This window comes from Saccostrea echinata, unplaced genomic scaffold (genome assembly GCF_033153115.1).
Source record: "Saccostrea echinata isolate AGI-Se365-2 ecotype Australia unplaced genomic scaffold, CSIRO_AGI_Sech_v1 ptg000073l, whole genome shotgun sequence".
Classification (NCBI taxonomy): domain Eukaryota; kingdom Metazoa; phylum Mollusca; class Bivalvia; order Ostreida; family Ostreidae; genus Saccostrea; species Saccostrea echinata.
In genome coordinates this window covers 660,710-675,888 of record NW_026889822.1, presented here as the reverse complement: position 1 = coordinate 675,888, position 15,179 = coordinate 660,710, and the positions used below count along the sequence as shown (strand labels likewise).

Here is a 15,179-nt window from a genome sequence, read left to right as displayed (position 1 = left end):
AGTTTTACAATAGAACATGTATAGGAAATACCTTTAAAAAATCTTCTCAAGAACAACAAAGCGATGATGAGTCATATTGATATGGAAGCATCCTCAGGTAGTATAGATTCAAGTTTGGTGACAGGCGATCAAAACTGAATATGAATATATGGGAGGAAAATCTGCTGACGAAGAACAACAGGGCTATATTGACTCAGGTGAGCATTGTGGCCCATGGGCCTCTTGTTTATTTATCTATCCCAGCTTGTATTAGGGCTGTTTATATTGAGCAAAGAATTTTGATAAGATGCAATTATTTTGGATTCTTTCTAATGCATGAATTCTACAAGAACTGGGTTTTCTTCATAACTCATTTCATAGTTCTTGTCTCACTGTCACTACAAAATACACTTTAACATCTGTAAATTCAACGTGTTGAAGTCATGGCTGTAGGAACTGATATATAGATTACTTATAATAGAAAATATAGCTATTATATGCTTGTGCCCCCTCAATTACCCTTCTGATTACCCTTTTTTTATTTGCTTGTCAAGGAATTTTTTGAAGTTGATAGTGCCCCCAACTGAAAATGTATGACCGTGCCCCCCCCCCCCCCCCCCCCCCCCCAAAAAAAAAAAAAAACTGAAAATGCTTCCTACTGGCCTGGAAGTACGTACAGCACTAGTTGTCTCTGTGTTAAGTAATATTATTAGGAATGTTCTATCTCCTTAAAGCTGACATGAGCTCTTAAAAAGGCATTATTTTTCATCCTTGTACAAATTATTTCAATCCCACATGTGAATGTGAATTATTTCTAGACATGTAATAATTTCAACAGTCAAAGCATATAGAAAGATACTAGAGGAAATTGTCTATTAGATGTGTCCATCTCCCAGCCAAAAATAGATTTTCTTGTTTATTTATTTTTCTAAAAATTTCTTGTCTGGATCCGTCTGAAATCTTTTGAAATTTTATAACGATAGTTAGTGAATGGGTTTCAATCTGATCAGCAGATCAGCATGGACTAAGTGTATCGATGCTTAGGCTGTACATTGTATACTTAGCAGTGACAGTGTGTTTACTGTCGAGTTTTTATGGAGTTTATCACTTTTTTGTGATGCATATTTCAATAAATGGAATTCAGGGTGTAAATCACTAGGAATGTGCACATTTTTGAACCATTGCAGTGGTCTTATTAACAGGTATGAATAAGTTTACAGCATTTGACATGTTTTCTGGACATGCATCAAGTGCATGTGGATATGTGCAGTAAAGATACTGGTTGTTTGTTCCATTCTAATGATAGATAATTTCAAATTGTGTTCACAAAGTTTACTGCTTATTATTTCAGGGTTTTTAATGCATATATTGGCGACTACTTTAAAAAAATACATGTGCAACTATATTTTTCAGTTCCAAACTTGCATTTTTTATACCCCCCGCAAACGAAGTTTAGGGGGGGGGGGTATATTGGAATCAGCTTGTCCGTCTGTCTGTAGACAAGATTTTGTCCGGACTATTTCTTAGAAACTGTTGCAAGGATTTGTCTGAAAATTTGTACACTTATTCTTTACCATATGAAGGTGTGCACCTGATATTTTCATCTTGATTGGATAATTTTTTTGCATTTTACAGGTGTTTTTTTCATTTTCATTATGTGGTTTTGTCCGGATCTGTTCCCAGAGACTATTGCATAGATTTGTATGAAAATATGTACACTTATTATTTACCATATGAAGATGTGCACCTGGTATTTTCAACATTATTTGATAATTTTTCTGCATTTTACAGGTTTTTTTTTCCATTTTTATTGACTTAGTCATTTCGGGTTCATGTCTAAGGTTTGAGACTTAGAATCTAGAACATCTGTACAAAAATGTGAACTACAGCTTAAAACTACTCATTAGAACTTTAAAAAAACCCATAAAGTATTAAAAACAGTTTTTACATTACACAGCAGATAGTGTAAATCCATTTGTCCCTTGGGAGTTATGAGTGGACATGCATCCAGTTAAAGATTAATAAATGAGTTCAGTGTGGACGGTTTGTGAAGCAGCCGAATCCAAGCCTATTCCATTCAGCCGAACCCGGACTCATCAGCAATTTGTTAGGGCATCTCTGATCAAGCAGGTCTTATCTATATCTCCTGGGAATTGGGCAGAAAGAAATAAAGATCTCTGTTGTCTAAGTCTCTTAATTGTAATTCATGTCTGTCAAAATACATAGTTACTGGAACCAGCCTTTTATTTTTAAAATGAGTTTGATATAAATGTATTAAGATCAATTTGATTTTGTATAATTAAATATGATTTTTTTTTTTTCAACAATCAGTTTGCATAGTGTCATGTCTCACAAAGATGACAGATAGTTGCAAACTATTTTCTCAATGTAATAAAAAACACTGTAATTACTAGTATCGATGTTTTATTAGGCTGCACCTTAGTTTCATTCATTAAAAAAAAATATAATGAGTAATTAAATTTTCAGTCTAAATGTTTAAGCAAATTGTGAACATCTCTCACATCTAGAAATCGTTAGTGATTTGGTACCTTCTCTGAAAAACCCAGCGGGGGTATTTGTCCCTTTTGGACAGTTCTAGTTTACATTTGTAATTCAAAACAATAAAAATTTATAAATATTGTTATAACTGTTTATATCTGTTGTGGTTTTGATACGTTTTAATGAATTCATGCGTTTCCAAATGCTTTACCATCGAAGATGAGCATAAGTCGATAGTCAAACCAAAAATTCACTCAATTGTAACAAGCACATGGAGGTATATATCGTAACAATAAGACAGGTATCTGAAAGAAATATGGTGGAATACAGCAATGGTTTGTATGAAACAGTTGTACATAGATGAAAATGTCACATTTTTAGGAATTTATGTCAGCTTTAATGTTTAAATCATTATTGTTCAGATTTAATTTGGAACAGTCAAATATAATCTTTGGTGATTGAAATTTCAAACTGTTTTACAGATTGAATTATAAGAAAAACTGCCTCATGGACACATATTTCCATTTTTTTAGGTCACCTGTGTCACTCAGGTGACCTATTGCTATCTGTTTTCGTCCGTCGTGCGTGGTCCGTCGGTTGCAGACTCTTGAACATTTTTAGCTTCTTCTCTGAAACCACTGAACCAATTTCAACCAATTTTGACATATAGCATCTATGGGTGATTGGGATTAAAAATTTTGAAATTCGTGGCCCCTGTCCCCCTGGGGCCTAAGGAGTGGGGCTAAAACTACCAAAATTAATGCAATCTTTAAAAATCTTCTTTACTCCTGGATATCAAGCAGTCAAACTGTTGGCATGATTGTAATAAGCATTGAGCCCTTAACCAAAATTATGAAATTCATGGCCCCAGGGTCAGGGGTTCTGGTGCTTCCTCTTCCAAAATTGTGAAATTTATGGCCCCGGGGACAGGAGTTCTGGTGCTAGGGCCGGGCTATATAGATCCTATGGTGAAGGTGAATTATTTCTTTGAAAATCTTCTTCTCTGCCCCTGGGTATTATTTAAACAAACTAAGTACATTGTTATGATACACAAAGATGCCTCTCCAAAAATTGTGAATTTTTTGACCTCAGGTTCAAGGGTTCTCGGGGGGGGGGGGGGGGGTCTATTGATTATTAAGTGAAAAAGCAAAATTTTTTTGAAAATATCCTTTTCTGCCTCTGGTTAAAAAAGCAAAGAAGCTAAGTGTATAGTTATGATGAGCAAGAGTGCTTCTTCCAGACTAGTGAATTTCATGACCCCTGGGTCAGATGTGCTGGTGTGAGGGTGGGGCTCTTGATAATATAGTGAAAATGCATTAATTCTATTAAATAATCCTGTTTGCTCCTTAGTGTTAAGCAGATAAACAAAGTGATTAGTTATGATGAACAAACTTATGGTCCCAGGGTGAGAGGCTCTGAAGTTTCGGGGGGGGGGGGGGGGGGGGGCTCTATTGATAATATAGTGAATCTGTAGTTCCTTAAAATTCTTCTCTGCACCTGGGCATATCGAAGGCAAACAGAGTAAAAGATTTTATAAGGAAGGGAAATTTTACCAGATTTTTGAACATCTGGACCATTTGGTCAAGTGTTCTGGTCTTGGCCAGGGCTCTATTAGTTTGTATTCTACTGAGAGGAGTTATTCTCCTTTGCCATTTACTTTTGGTAATTAATCACTGTAAATAATGTACTTGAAAGGTAAATAGAATAAGAGAATTATGCAAGAATTTTTATTGTATAATACAAAAAGTTCTTTCATAGTTTTAATGATCAGATAGACTTGTAAGTAGTAGAAAAATAAAAATGAGACAAAAATAACTTGTCTTATTAAATGTTCATCAAAGACCAAGAGAGGCCAATGTAAGAGATTTCAACAAGGGATTAAAATAGTACAGAAGCATTGAAAATTTGTTAATATACTGTATGGTGATGATGATAAATGGGGAATAGATTAGAACCTAATTTATGAACTGTTAATGAATATCAAGACCAATTATTTTGTTGATCATGATCACCCTATTTTTCTTGCTTTTGGGCAACAAAGTCTTACTTTTCAGTTCATTTTATACTCTATGCATCCTTTATATTGTTGTATCATACTCAGGTGACTGTTAAGGCCCTTAGGCCTCTTGTTATACAATATATTCTTAAATATTGATACATATTGATATATCGATTTATTGATCCAGCCCTAGTTCTTGTATCATAACATCTAAAACTAGAAGTATCCTCCAAGATTCTTCCCTGCATTCCTTTTTCTGAAAATGTGGTATTACACCCTAAGAAATCAAATAAAATGTATTACACTCCAAGAATCCCAATAAAATGTGTATTACCCCAAGAATCCCCATAACATTTTTACTTCTACTTAGAGTGATCTTCATTGCATTTGCTATAGACCACCCAAAATGTAGATTTTAATAAGACACATCTAAAATCCAACTCTATTGAGCACAACATTCCGTATATTCTACTACTGTTACATTGCTGAGATCAAACAAATACCACGGCCTTTATTCTTCAATATACCATGATACATAAAAAATTATCAGATCAGAAACACATAAAAATGTATGAATATATCTATATATAGCAAAGCAGTTTATAAAAAACTGTAAACTGCCCCAAGTTATGTTATATTGTATAACATAGGTTAAAATAAGCTTCATTCCTTATAGTTTAATTTCAGTGTAGACAATAAGATAATTTTTCCTCCAAAAATGGCTTCAAATTAAGCATATTTTAAAGTAACGTCAAATGGAATAATACGTTTTTGACATAACTCATTGTGATGTAGGCAACTTATGTTATACGATACAAACAAAATCTTTTATCCAACCAAACACATGTTACAACTAAAACTAAATTATATATATATTTAATAATAAATCAGAATAAATTAATCCGGAACAGCTAAGTATCGATTACAGGGTTCGAAATTCACTATATACAACTCGCAAAATTCCAAAATTGCAAGTTAAAAAATAGGTAATTCGCAAAAACTTGCGAGTTGATTTTTTTGCATTGAAACTGTAGCAAAATTATATAATATGACAGAACACAATGCTTTTGATTTAAATCAGTAATTTAAATAAAAGTCACCCTGTAGTTGTATTTTGCGTATTGTACAGTAGTTACTTTTTCCTTAAGTTACATGTATTTAATTTATATAAAATTTTACTTTATATGAAAATTTAAAAAAATAAAATTGCGAGTTCACTTTCTTGGTACTCGCAATTATTTGTGAGTTATAATTTTAGGGAGTTTCTAACCCTGGATTAGTCATATTTATATGAATTAGGTATTCTCAGGTATGGAAAAAGTTGAAACTTATGTGAAATCTTCATTACGTAGTGTAGATTCAAGTTTGTTCAAATCATGACCCCCCGGGGGTAGGTTGGGCCACAATGGGGGATCAAAGTTTTATAAAGGAATATAGAGAAAAAAATCTTTAAAAATCTTCTCAAGAAGAAAGCCACAATTAGTCATATTGATATGGAATCATCCTCGGGTAGTGTAGATTCAAGTTTGTTCAAGGCATCCCCCAGTAGTAAGGTGGGGCCATAATTGGGGATCAAAATTTTACAAAAGAACATTAATTTTATAGGAAATGTCTTTAATAATATTATTCTCAAGAACAACAAAGCCATGATTAGTCAGGCAAACATTTTATTATATCCTGTTTTACGGGAGTGCCAACTCTAATTTGGGCTAAAATGAAATAATAATAAAAGTCCCAAATTCAATTTTATTTTTATTTCTCCCGCCAATAGTTTATTTTTAGTCAATGAAAAAATAAAAGATATAAAAATAAACTTTTCATAAGCCTTTCAAATGCAATTTGTCATTGGCTGTGGTAAATAATTACATACATGTGATATGTACAGGCTGTACGCAAAATGTACAGTTTTTTGAGCCCATTCATCATGTACCGGCGGGACACCAAAATTCACGGAATATGAAAATTTGTACAGTATTTTGAATTTCTCGCTAAATGCCGCCATTTTCCTCTCATTCTCGCTCGCGAGACACTGGAAAACGTCACCTGTGTTTGACACTTGACCTGATGATAATTGTGTAGTGTACACAAACCATTGCGTGCGAAGGTGTGAACTGCCAATTGGGATAATTATCTTGCTATAAATCCGTATCAAATACCCCTTTATGTAGCTTTATTTTTTAAGGGGTACTTAATTACTGTTAATGTTTCGTATACGTAACTTGATTGAAAAAAATTAAGCCAACTTCTAAAGTTGATATACATGACTTTAGTCTTAATATACGTGAATCTGACCCAGATCTTCGTAGGTATAAAATATACGATGTTTATTACAATGATTACGATGGAATATCAGAAGAATTTAAGCGATATTTTATACCATTTTTTTGTACCGTTTTTTGATAGGCAGTGTACAGTTTTTTCACCCAAATTCCAGTTTTTTTATGGCTCCTGTACAGTTTTGTGGTCTTTGACTTATCACATGTATGTAATTAGCATACTTGATTCTGACCATCCGGCTCGCCCAGGTAAACTGGCTATGACCGGCGACACACTTGATTCTGAGCCGGTATTGCGCACAGATCAAGCCAGGTGAGCCGATGGAGCCGGAAAAATTTGATAGGCTCGGGCGGCTTCAACTTGGCGTCCTTGGGGATAGTAGTGTTGAAAATTGTTTGTTTTGAGATGTGAAGCTTTTGATCAAGGTACGCTTGTGAAATGAACATTTTTGCAAAAAGTTTAGTCCTTTTCTATGCTAGTTAATGTTTTATGATAGAAATACAATATTTCTTTTACTTTACATGAGTCTGTTTGCTTGATTCTAAGAGTGTACCGGGGTTTACCCGGCTTGGTTCGGCTCGGCCAAATTCTTTCACAATCAACTATGCTAATATTCATCCAAACACAGTATTCGAAGTGTGAATAGTCACTGCACAGCATAGCGCCAAAATGTTAGAATTGGAGGGTTTCATACATTTTTAAGTAGTCATTTTAAAAAGTGACATGTCAAAATCGGAGGGTTTCATATATTTTTAAATAGTCATTTTAAAAAGTGACAAAGTGCCAAAATGTCAGAATTGGAGGGTTTCATATATTTTTAAATAGTCATTTTAAAAAGTGACATGTCAATGTCATATAGTAGAAAAAGTATAATTTTCAGATTAACTTTTAATGAAAGATTGAATGAAATAGACGAAACAGTTATTTTGATCAAATGTCATGCAGTGGGTCACGTGGGAATCAAGGTTCTGTCAACCGCTTGTTTTGAAAGGTTTGAGTACATATTATCTTTGACAATTGCTTCAATATGAGGGGTGATCAAAAAGTTTGCGAACTAATTGAATTACTTACTTAAAAAAAATAAAATGAGGTTTCAGTGTTTATTATTTTTTAAAGTAGTCCTCTCCAATTTTGATGCACATCTGCCATTGTTCTGCCCAAGCACAAATCACGTAATCCAGGCAGTCACGTGACATGCTTTGTAGCGGTCTGTTCACAGAAGCTAAGATATTTTTCAGAGTCTTGTATTTCTGACCATGCAAGTAATTTCTTGTAACAAGAACAGACCATCTGTCAGAAATAGTAAAATCTCGGCAATAGGATGGGTGGATAAGGATATCCCTTCCCAGAATTAGCATGGTGACCATCAGAACCCGAGTTCTCTGTCTCGGGAGCATCGTTTATCCAATGAGGAAAAAGTATGGGGGCCTTCTTTTTTTTCATATCTCATAAGTTCAAAGTCTAAAGTAAATGATATTTTAGGGATTTCATATTTATATTATTGCTCAGATATTCAACTATTTTTCTTACTGTAACTTGGTGATCTTTCAAAACAAATTGCTCAACTAAAGACACATCTTTTTACTGACTTGCTTTCGCTGGGCAACAGAACAAACATCATTTTTAACCATCTCCCTGCCTTCACTAAAACATTCAATCCAATTAATGAGTGAACTTCTGGTAAGTCTTTTGTCTTCATAAACCTTGTACAAATTATCATGTTCTACTGCAAAGGAATTTCAGAGATATATGTTAAACTTTACAGCTGTTCATTCTCGAGTACGACTGAGTCAACCATTTTTTGTCACAAGTGACCTATAGCTACAGACTGACGTCATTTTTACATTGTGACATCACAAACATGGAGCAAAACATTTTTTAACATCTGCTATTTATGGAACATGTGTATGACTATATGTGTGCCAAATTTCATTCTGATCTGAATTGTGGTTCTTTAAATATAGAGATAGTTCGCAAACTTTTTGATCACCCTTTGTCCACGTTGAAATACATTTTAAAGATTTTTTTAAACTCAATTTTAAGACAATCCACCTACATATATATTAATTGGAATTGCATTAAAAAAATATTATACAACTTTTCTTTTTATCATGTTTCAAATGCACTTCTGTGAATTAATTTATTTTAGCTGATCCATTGAATGTCTCACTGTATTTTTGCCATAACTTTGCCAGAGCTAGTTCAAAATCCTCAAATCTTGTAATTTGCTGAATACCAAAAAATAAAAGATTCTGAAAAGTTTATGAGGGATGTGATATAAGTCCTATAAGTTTTACTGTGGTGACACTAATATGATATTTGATAACTGAGAGAAGACTACAGATTTGTATGCTTGATTTGCATTAATGTTAGAAACTGCGAGCTGTTATTACTAGAAATGCACCCCCTGCCCCATATATCTAAGAGAAAGTTCAATTTAAAATAGTTCATTGATACATTAACAATACCAGTTTTGTGTTTTGTATACATAAGTTTTTCAAATAACTTTTTTTTCCTAACAAATTAAGGTCATAGAAAAAAAAAATCCATCCTTAATTAAAAATAAAATTTTTATTGCATTTTAAGCTCACCTCAACGAAGTTGAGATGAGCTTATGCTATACCCCTGGCATCGGTGTTGGCGTCAGCATTAGCATCTTGGTTAAAGTTTTAAAAGCAAGTCCATTCCCAAGTAACTATAAGCTTTACCTGGACCAAACTTGCATGGATGATGCTTCTAGGGATGGACACTACCACACTTGCTTCGGATGCTTGATCTGACCTACATTTTCCAGTTGAGTGACCAGGTTAAAGTTTTTGGAGCAGGTCCATTCCCAAGTAACTATAAGCCCTACCTTGACCAAACTTACATGGATGATGCTTCTAGGGATGGACACTACCACACTTGCTTCAGATGCTGGATCTGACCTACATTTTCCAGTTGAGTGACCAGGTTAAAGTTTTAAAAGCAAGTCCATACCCAAGTAACTATAAGCTCTACCTGGACCAAACTTGCATGGATGATGTTTCTAGGGATGGACACTACCACACTTGCTTCGGATGCTTGATCTGACCTACATTTTCCAGTTGAGTGACCAGGTTAAAGTCCCAAGTAACTATAAGCCCTACCTTGACCAAACTTGCATGGATGATGCTTCTAGGGATGGACACTACCACACTTGCTTCGGATGCTGGATCTGACCTACATTTTCAAGTTGAGTAACCAGGTTAAAGTTTTTGGAGCAGGTCCATTCCCAAGTAACTATAAGCCCTACCTTGACCAAACTTGCATGGATGATGCATCTATGGATGGACACTACCACACTTGCTTCAGGTGCTAGACCTGACCTAGATTTTCCAGATGAGTGACCAGGTTAATGTTTTTGGAGCAGGTCCATACCCAAGTAACTATTAGCCCTACCTGGACCAAACTTGCATGGATGATGCATCTAGGGATGGACACTATCACACTTGCTTCAGATGCTGGATCTGACCTAGATTTTCCAGATGAGTAACCAGGTCAAAGTTTTTTGGAGCAGGTCCATTCCCAAGTAACTATAAGCCCTACCTTGACCAAACTTGCATGGATGATGCATCTATGGATGGACACTACCACACTTGCTACAGATGCTGGGTCTGACCTAGATTTTCCGGATGAGTGACCAGGTTAAAGTTTTTGGAGGAGATCCATTCCCGAGTAAATATTAGCCCTACCTTGAACAAACTTGCATGGATGATGCATCTAGGGATGGACACTACCACACTTGCTTTGGCTGCTGGATCTGACTTAGATTTTTCAGATGAGTGATTAGGTTAAGGTATTTGGAGTAGGTCCATTCCCAAGTAACTTTAAGCTCTACCTGGACCAAACTTGCAATGATGATGCATCAAGGGATGGACACTACCACACTTGCTTCAATGCTTGATCTGACCTAGATTTTCCAGATGAGTGACCAGGTTAAAGGTTTTGGAGCAGATCCATTCCCAAGAAAGTATAAGCCCTACCTTGACCAAACTTGCATGGATGATGCATCTTGGGATGTACACTAACCAACCTGCTGGTTCGACCTAGATCTTCCACATGAGTGAATTTTTGCCATATTTTAACCAAATTAGCATGGATGATGTAGCTAGGGACGGTCACTTTCAAATTTGCTTTGGATTCTGAATCTGACCCGCATTTTCCAGATGAGTGTCCAGGATACTTTTTTTGGAGTAACTATATAACATTATGGACTGTTATGATTAAACTTGCATAGATGGTGCATCTGAAGATGAAAACTTCCAGACTTATTTTGGATGTTGGAACTGACCAAAATTTTCTTGATTAGTAAACAGGATAAACGTTTTTTGAACAGGTCTGTTTCCTAGTAACTATAAGTTGTACTTAAACCAAACTTGCATGGATATTGATCTTGGGATGTACACAAACTAAAAAAAGAATATGATGTGAAATTTGTCTTCCTTAAAGATAACATCCGTCGAGGTGAGCTTCGTAATCTTTGATTACCTATGTTTTCATTTTATTTTTATTTTTCTGACCGACTGCTTAAACTTCAAGCTTTTATTTTTATTTTTATTTCGACCACCCGACTCAAATTTTTGAGAAAAAAATTCCGTAAATCAGAAAATAGAAAAATTTTGGCCTCATATTCATATGGAAGCATCCTCAGGTAGTGTAGAGTGAAGTTTGTTCATATCATGACCACCTTCCCCCCCCCCCCCCCCCCCAGAAAGGGTGGCAGTCATCTTTAAAATTCCGTTTACAAGAACAGCAAAGCCATGATTAGTTAACTGAATATAGAAGCATCCTCAAAAAGTTTAGTTTCAATTTCATTCAAAACATGGCACCTGGGGGTAGGGTATACCTAGAACAGCTGATCAAAGCTTTACATATGAATAGAAATCTGCTGATGAAGAACAGCAGGGCCATATTGACTCAGGTGAGCATTGTGGCCCATGGGCCTCTTGTATAATTTTTCTGGCATTTGTGTTTAAAATGATTTTGATGCATATTTTGGACACTTTAATGCCTATGATCATTAAACTTTGTCAGTTGATGCATCGTAGGTCCTCAAAGTACTTTAACTGAAAAGTAGGTCACTATGGCCTACTATTTTGAATTTTATGGCTAATCTTGTTGAAAACATTTAAGGGTCATCATTGCAAATACTTAAAACTTTAGAATCATCAAATCTTGTAAATTGATTCATCTAAGGAACTTAAAACATATTTATCAAAAAGTAGGTCACGATGACCTACTTCTTGAATTTTGCAGGCATTCCTTTTCAAATTGTTTTAGAGGCATATTTTGGACACTATCAGTCCTATGATCATCAAACTTTGTCAGTCGATGCATCTTGGTTCCTCAAAGAGTTTAAACTAAAAAGTAGATCACCATGACCTACTTTTAAAATTTTATGGCTATATTTAAGGTTACCATTATCTACTTTTGAAATTTTATTGCTACATTTAAATATTTTCTGGTTCTAATTGGCTTAGAATCATTAATTTTTGTCAGGTGATGCATCCTGGGTCCTCAGAGAATGTCAACTAGAAAGAAGGTCACTGTGACCTACTTTGGAAATTTCATGGCTATATTTAAATATTTCAGGTACTTTTTGGCTTAGAATCATCAAATTTTGTCAATAGATGCATCTTAGATCTTCGGAAAACCACAAGTAAAAAGTAGGTCACCAAGACCTACTTTTGAAATTTTAAGTCTATATTTAAATATCTCAGGTACTTATCGGATTAGAATCATCAAACTTAGTCAATTAATGCATCTTGGGTCCTCGGAGAATGTCAACCAAAAGTAGGTCACTGTGACCTACTTTTGAAATTTTATGGTTATATTTAAATACCTCAAGTCCTAATTGGCTAAGAATCATCAAACTTTGTCAGTTGATGCATCTTGGTTCTTCAGAGAAGGTCAACTAAAAAGGTCACTGTGACCTACTTATGAAATTTTATGGCTATATTCAAATATTTCAGGTCCTAATTCACTAAGAATCATCAAATGAAATCTCATGGCTATATCTGAATAATTAAGATAATAAGGGGCTTTGATTCATCACACTTTGTCAGTTGATTCATCCTGGGTTCTCGGAGTGTTTGAACCAAAATGTAGGTCATGATTTACTTTTGGAATTTCAAGGCTTTATCTAAATATACAGGATATTTAAAGGCTTTAAAAAGAAGTGATAGGTTGTACAATTTATCACAAGAGTGATTCAAGGCCCTTGGGCCTCTTGTTTTCTTAATGAACGCTATGGAACTGGAGGTTCTGTATAGTTTGAGATTTAATATTCTGACCCCTTTCTGACACTTTTTTTTCCCTTCTAGGTGCGGAAGTCCATCAGGCAGCAGAGGGTGGGGGCTGGAGATGCTCTCCAACAGCCTGAGGAGATGGCACTGCCACCTCTCCAGCCTGTGCTTGATCTTCCTGAGGAGGAGCTAGAACAAACTGAAGAGATGGCACTGCCATCTACTCAGTCTGTGATAGCTAATCCTTTGGAAGACCTTGAACAGCCTGAGGAGATTGCAGTGCCAGCTCTCAAGCCTGTGTTTGATCTTCCTGAGATGAAGCTTGAACAAACTGAAGGGATGGCAGTGCTATCCACTCAGTCTGTGATAGCTCCTTCTCAGAGAGATCATGCTTTTGCACATGCTTGGGAGATGGCATTGCCATCTTCTCAGTCTCTTGGAGGTCATCCTTCCTGGCTTCCATCTCGATGCTTGCCTTCCCTGGAAGTGATTCCCCAGGATAAGCCACCACCAGTGGGAAAGTAGGAGATGGGAGGCATCATGATGATGGTGAGTGGTGTCCCTTTTCCCTCTATTCCTCCTTTCTAACATGTCTGTTCATTATTAACCTGTCTTGCTTCTTTCCCATTCTCTCTGCTCATTAACATGTGTTTATTATTAACCATTTCCTATCTGCTTACTAACATGTTCTACCTTTTTAACATATTTTCATTCACCCGTCTTCCCTCTCTGTAACTTATGAACCCTGTGTCTAAATATTTTTTCACACACCGGTATTTAGACGTAGGGTTCATGAGTTTAACATTTCATACTTCCTATTAACAGGTCTCTCATTTTCAGTTACCCCCCCCCCCCCCTCCATTATTAACCATTTCCTATCTGCTTACTAACATGTTCTACCTTTTTAACATATTTTTCATTCACCCGACTTCCTTCTCTGTAACTTATGAACCCTGTGTCTAAATATTTTTTCACACACCGGTATTTAGACGTAGGGTTCATGAGTTTAACATTTCATACTTCCTATTAACAGGTCTCTCATTTTCAGTTACCCCCCCCCCCTCCATTATTAACCATTTCCTATCTGCTTACTAACATGTTCTACCTTTTTAACATATTTTTCATTCACCTGTCTTCCTTCTCTGTAACTTAAGAACCCTGTGTCTAAATATTTTTTCACACACCGGTATTTAGACGTAGGGTTCATGAGTTTAACATTTCATACTTCCTATTAACAGGTCTCTCATTTTCAGTTAACCCCCCCCCCCCTCCATTATTAACCATTTCCTATCTGCTTACTAACATGTTCTACCTTTTTAACATATTTTTCATTCACCCGTCTTCCTTCTCTGTAACTTATGAACCCTGTGTCTAAATATTTTTTCACACACCGGTATTTAGACGTAGGGTTCATGAGTTTAACATTTCATACTTCCTATTAACAGGTCTCTCATTTTCAGTTAACCCTTAACCCCCCCCTCCATTATTAACTATTTCCTATCTGATTACTAACATGTTCTACCTTTTTAACATATTTTTCATTCACCCGTCTTCCTTCTCTGTAACTTATGAACCCTGTGTCTAAATATTTTTTCACACACCGGTATTTAGACGTAGGGATCATAAATTTAACATTTCATACTTCCTTATTAACAGGTCTATTCCTATTTTCCTCCCTCCCTTAGCATGTTTTTCTCATCAATATTCTGTCTTTATTTCCTATTTTCCTCCCTCCCTTAAAACATGTTTTTGTCAGTATTTACCTGCCTTGCTTATTTCCGATTTCCCTCCCTCTCTTCTGACATGTTTTCCTGATTATTAACCTCTCTTGTTTATTTCCCATTTCCCTCCCTCCCTTATATTTTTCCTCATTATTAACGTCTTGATTATTTCCCATTTTCCTTCTTCCCTTATAACATGTTTTTCCTCATTATTAACCTCTCTTGTTTATTTCCCATTTTCCTCCTTCCCTTATAGCACGTTTTCCTCATTATTTACCTGTCTTGTTTATTTCCTATTTTCCTCCTTCCCTTATAACGTTTTTCCTCATTATTAACTTCTCTTGTTTATGTCCCATTTTCCTTCCTCCCTTATAACATGTTTTTCCTCATTATTTACCTGTCTTGTTTATTTCCCATTTTCCTCCCTCCCTTATAACA

General features: G+C 35.5%; 1 protein-coding gene across 1 annotated transcript in view; it reads left to right on the top strand.

The window, feature by feature from the left end:
* The window catches only part of LOC133176301 (uncharacterized), a 32,292-nt gene extending 17,535 nt beyond the window's left edge, over positions 1-14,757 (top strand). The window contains exon 3 of the mRNA XM_061311436.1: positions 13,099-14,757. Within this exon, the coding sequence (XP_061167420.1) occupies positions 13,099-13,545 (447 nt within the window). The 3' untranslated portion in view covers positions 13,546-14,757. The remainder of the gene's footprint in view (positions 1-13,098) is intronic.
* Positions 14,758-15,179: the final 422 nt, after the last annotated feature.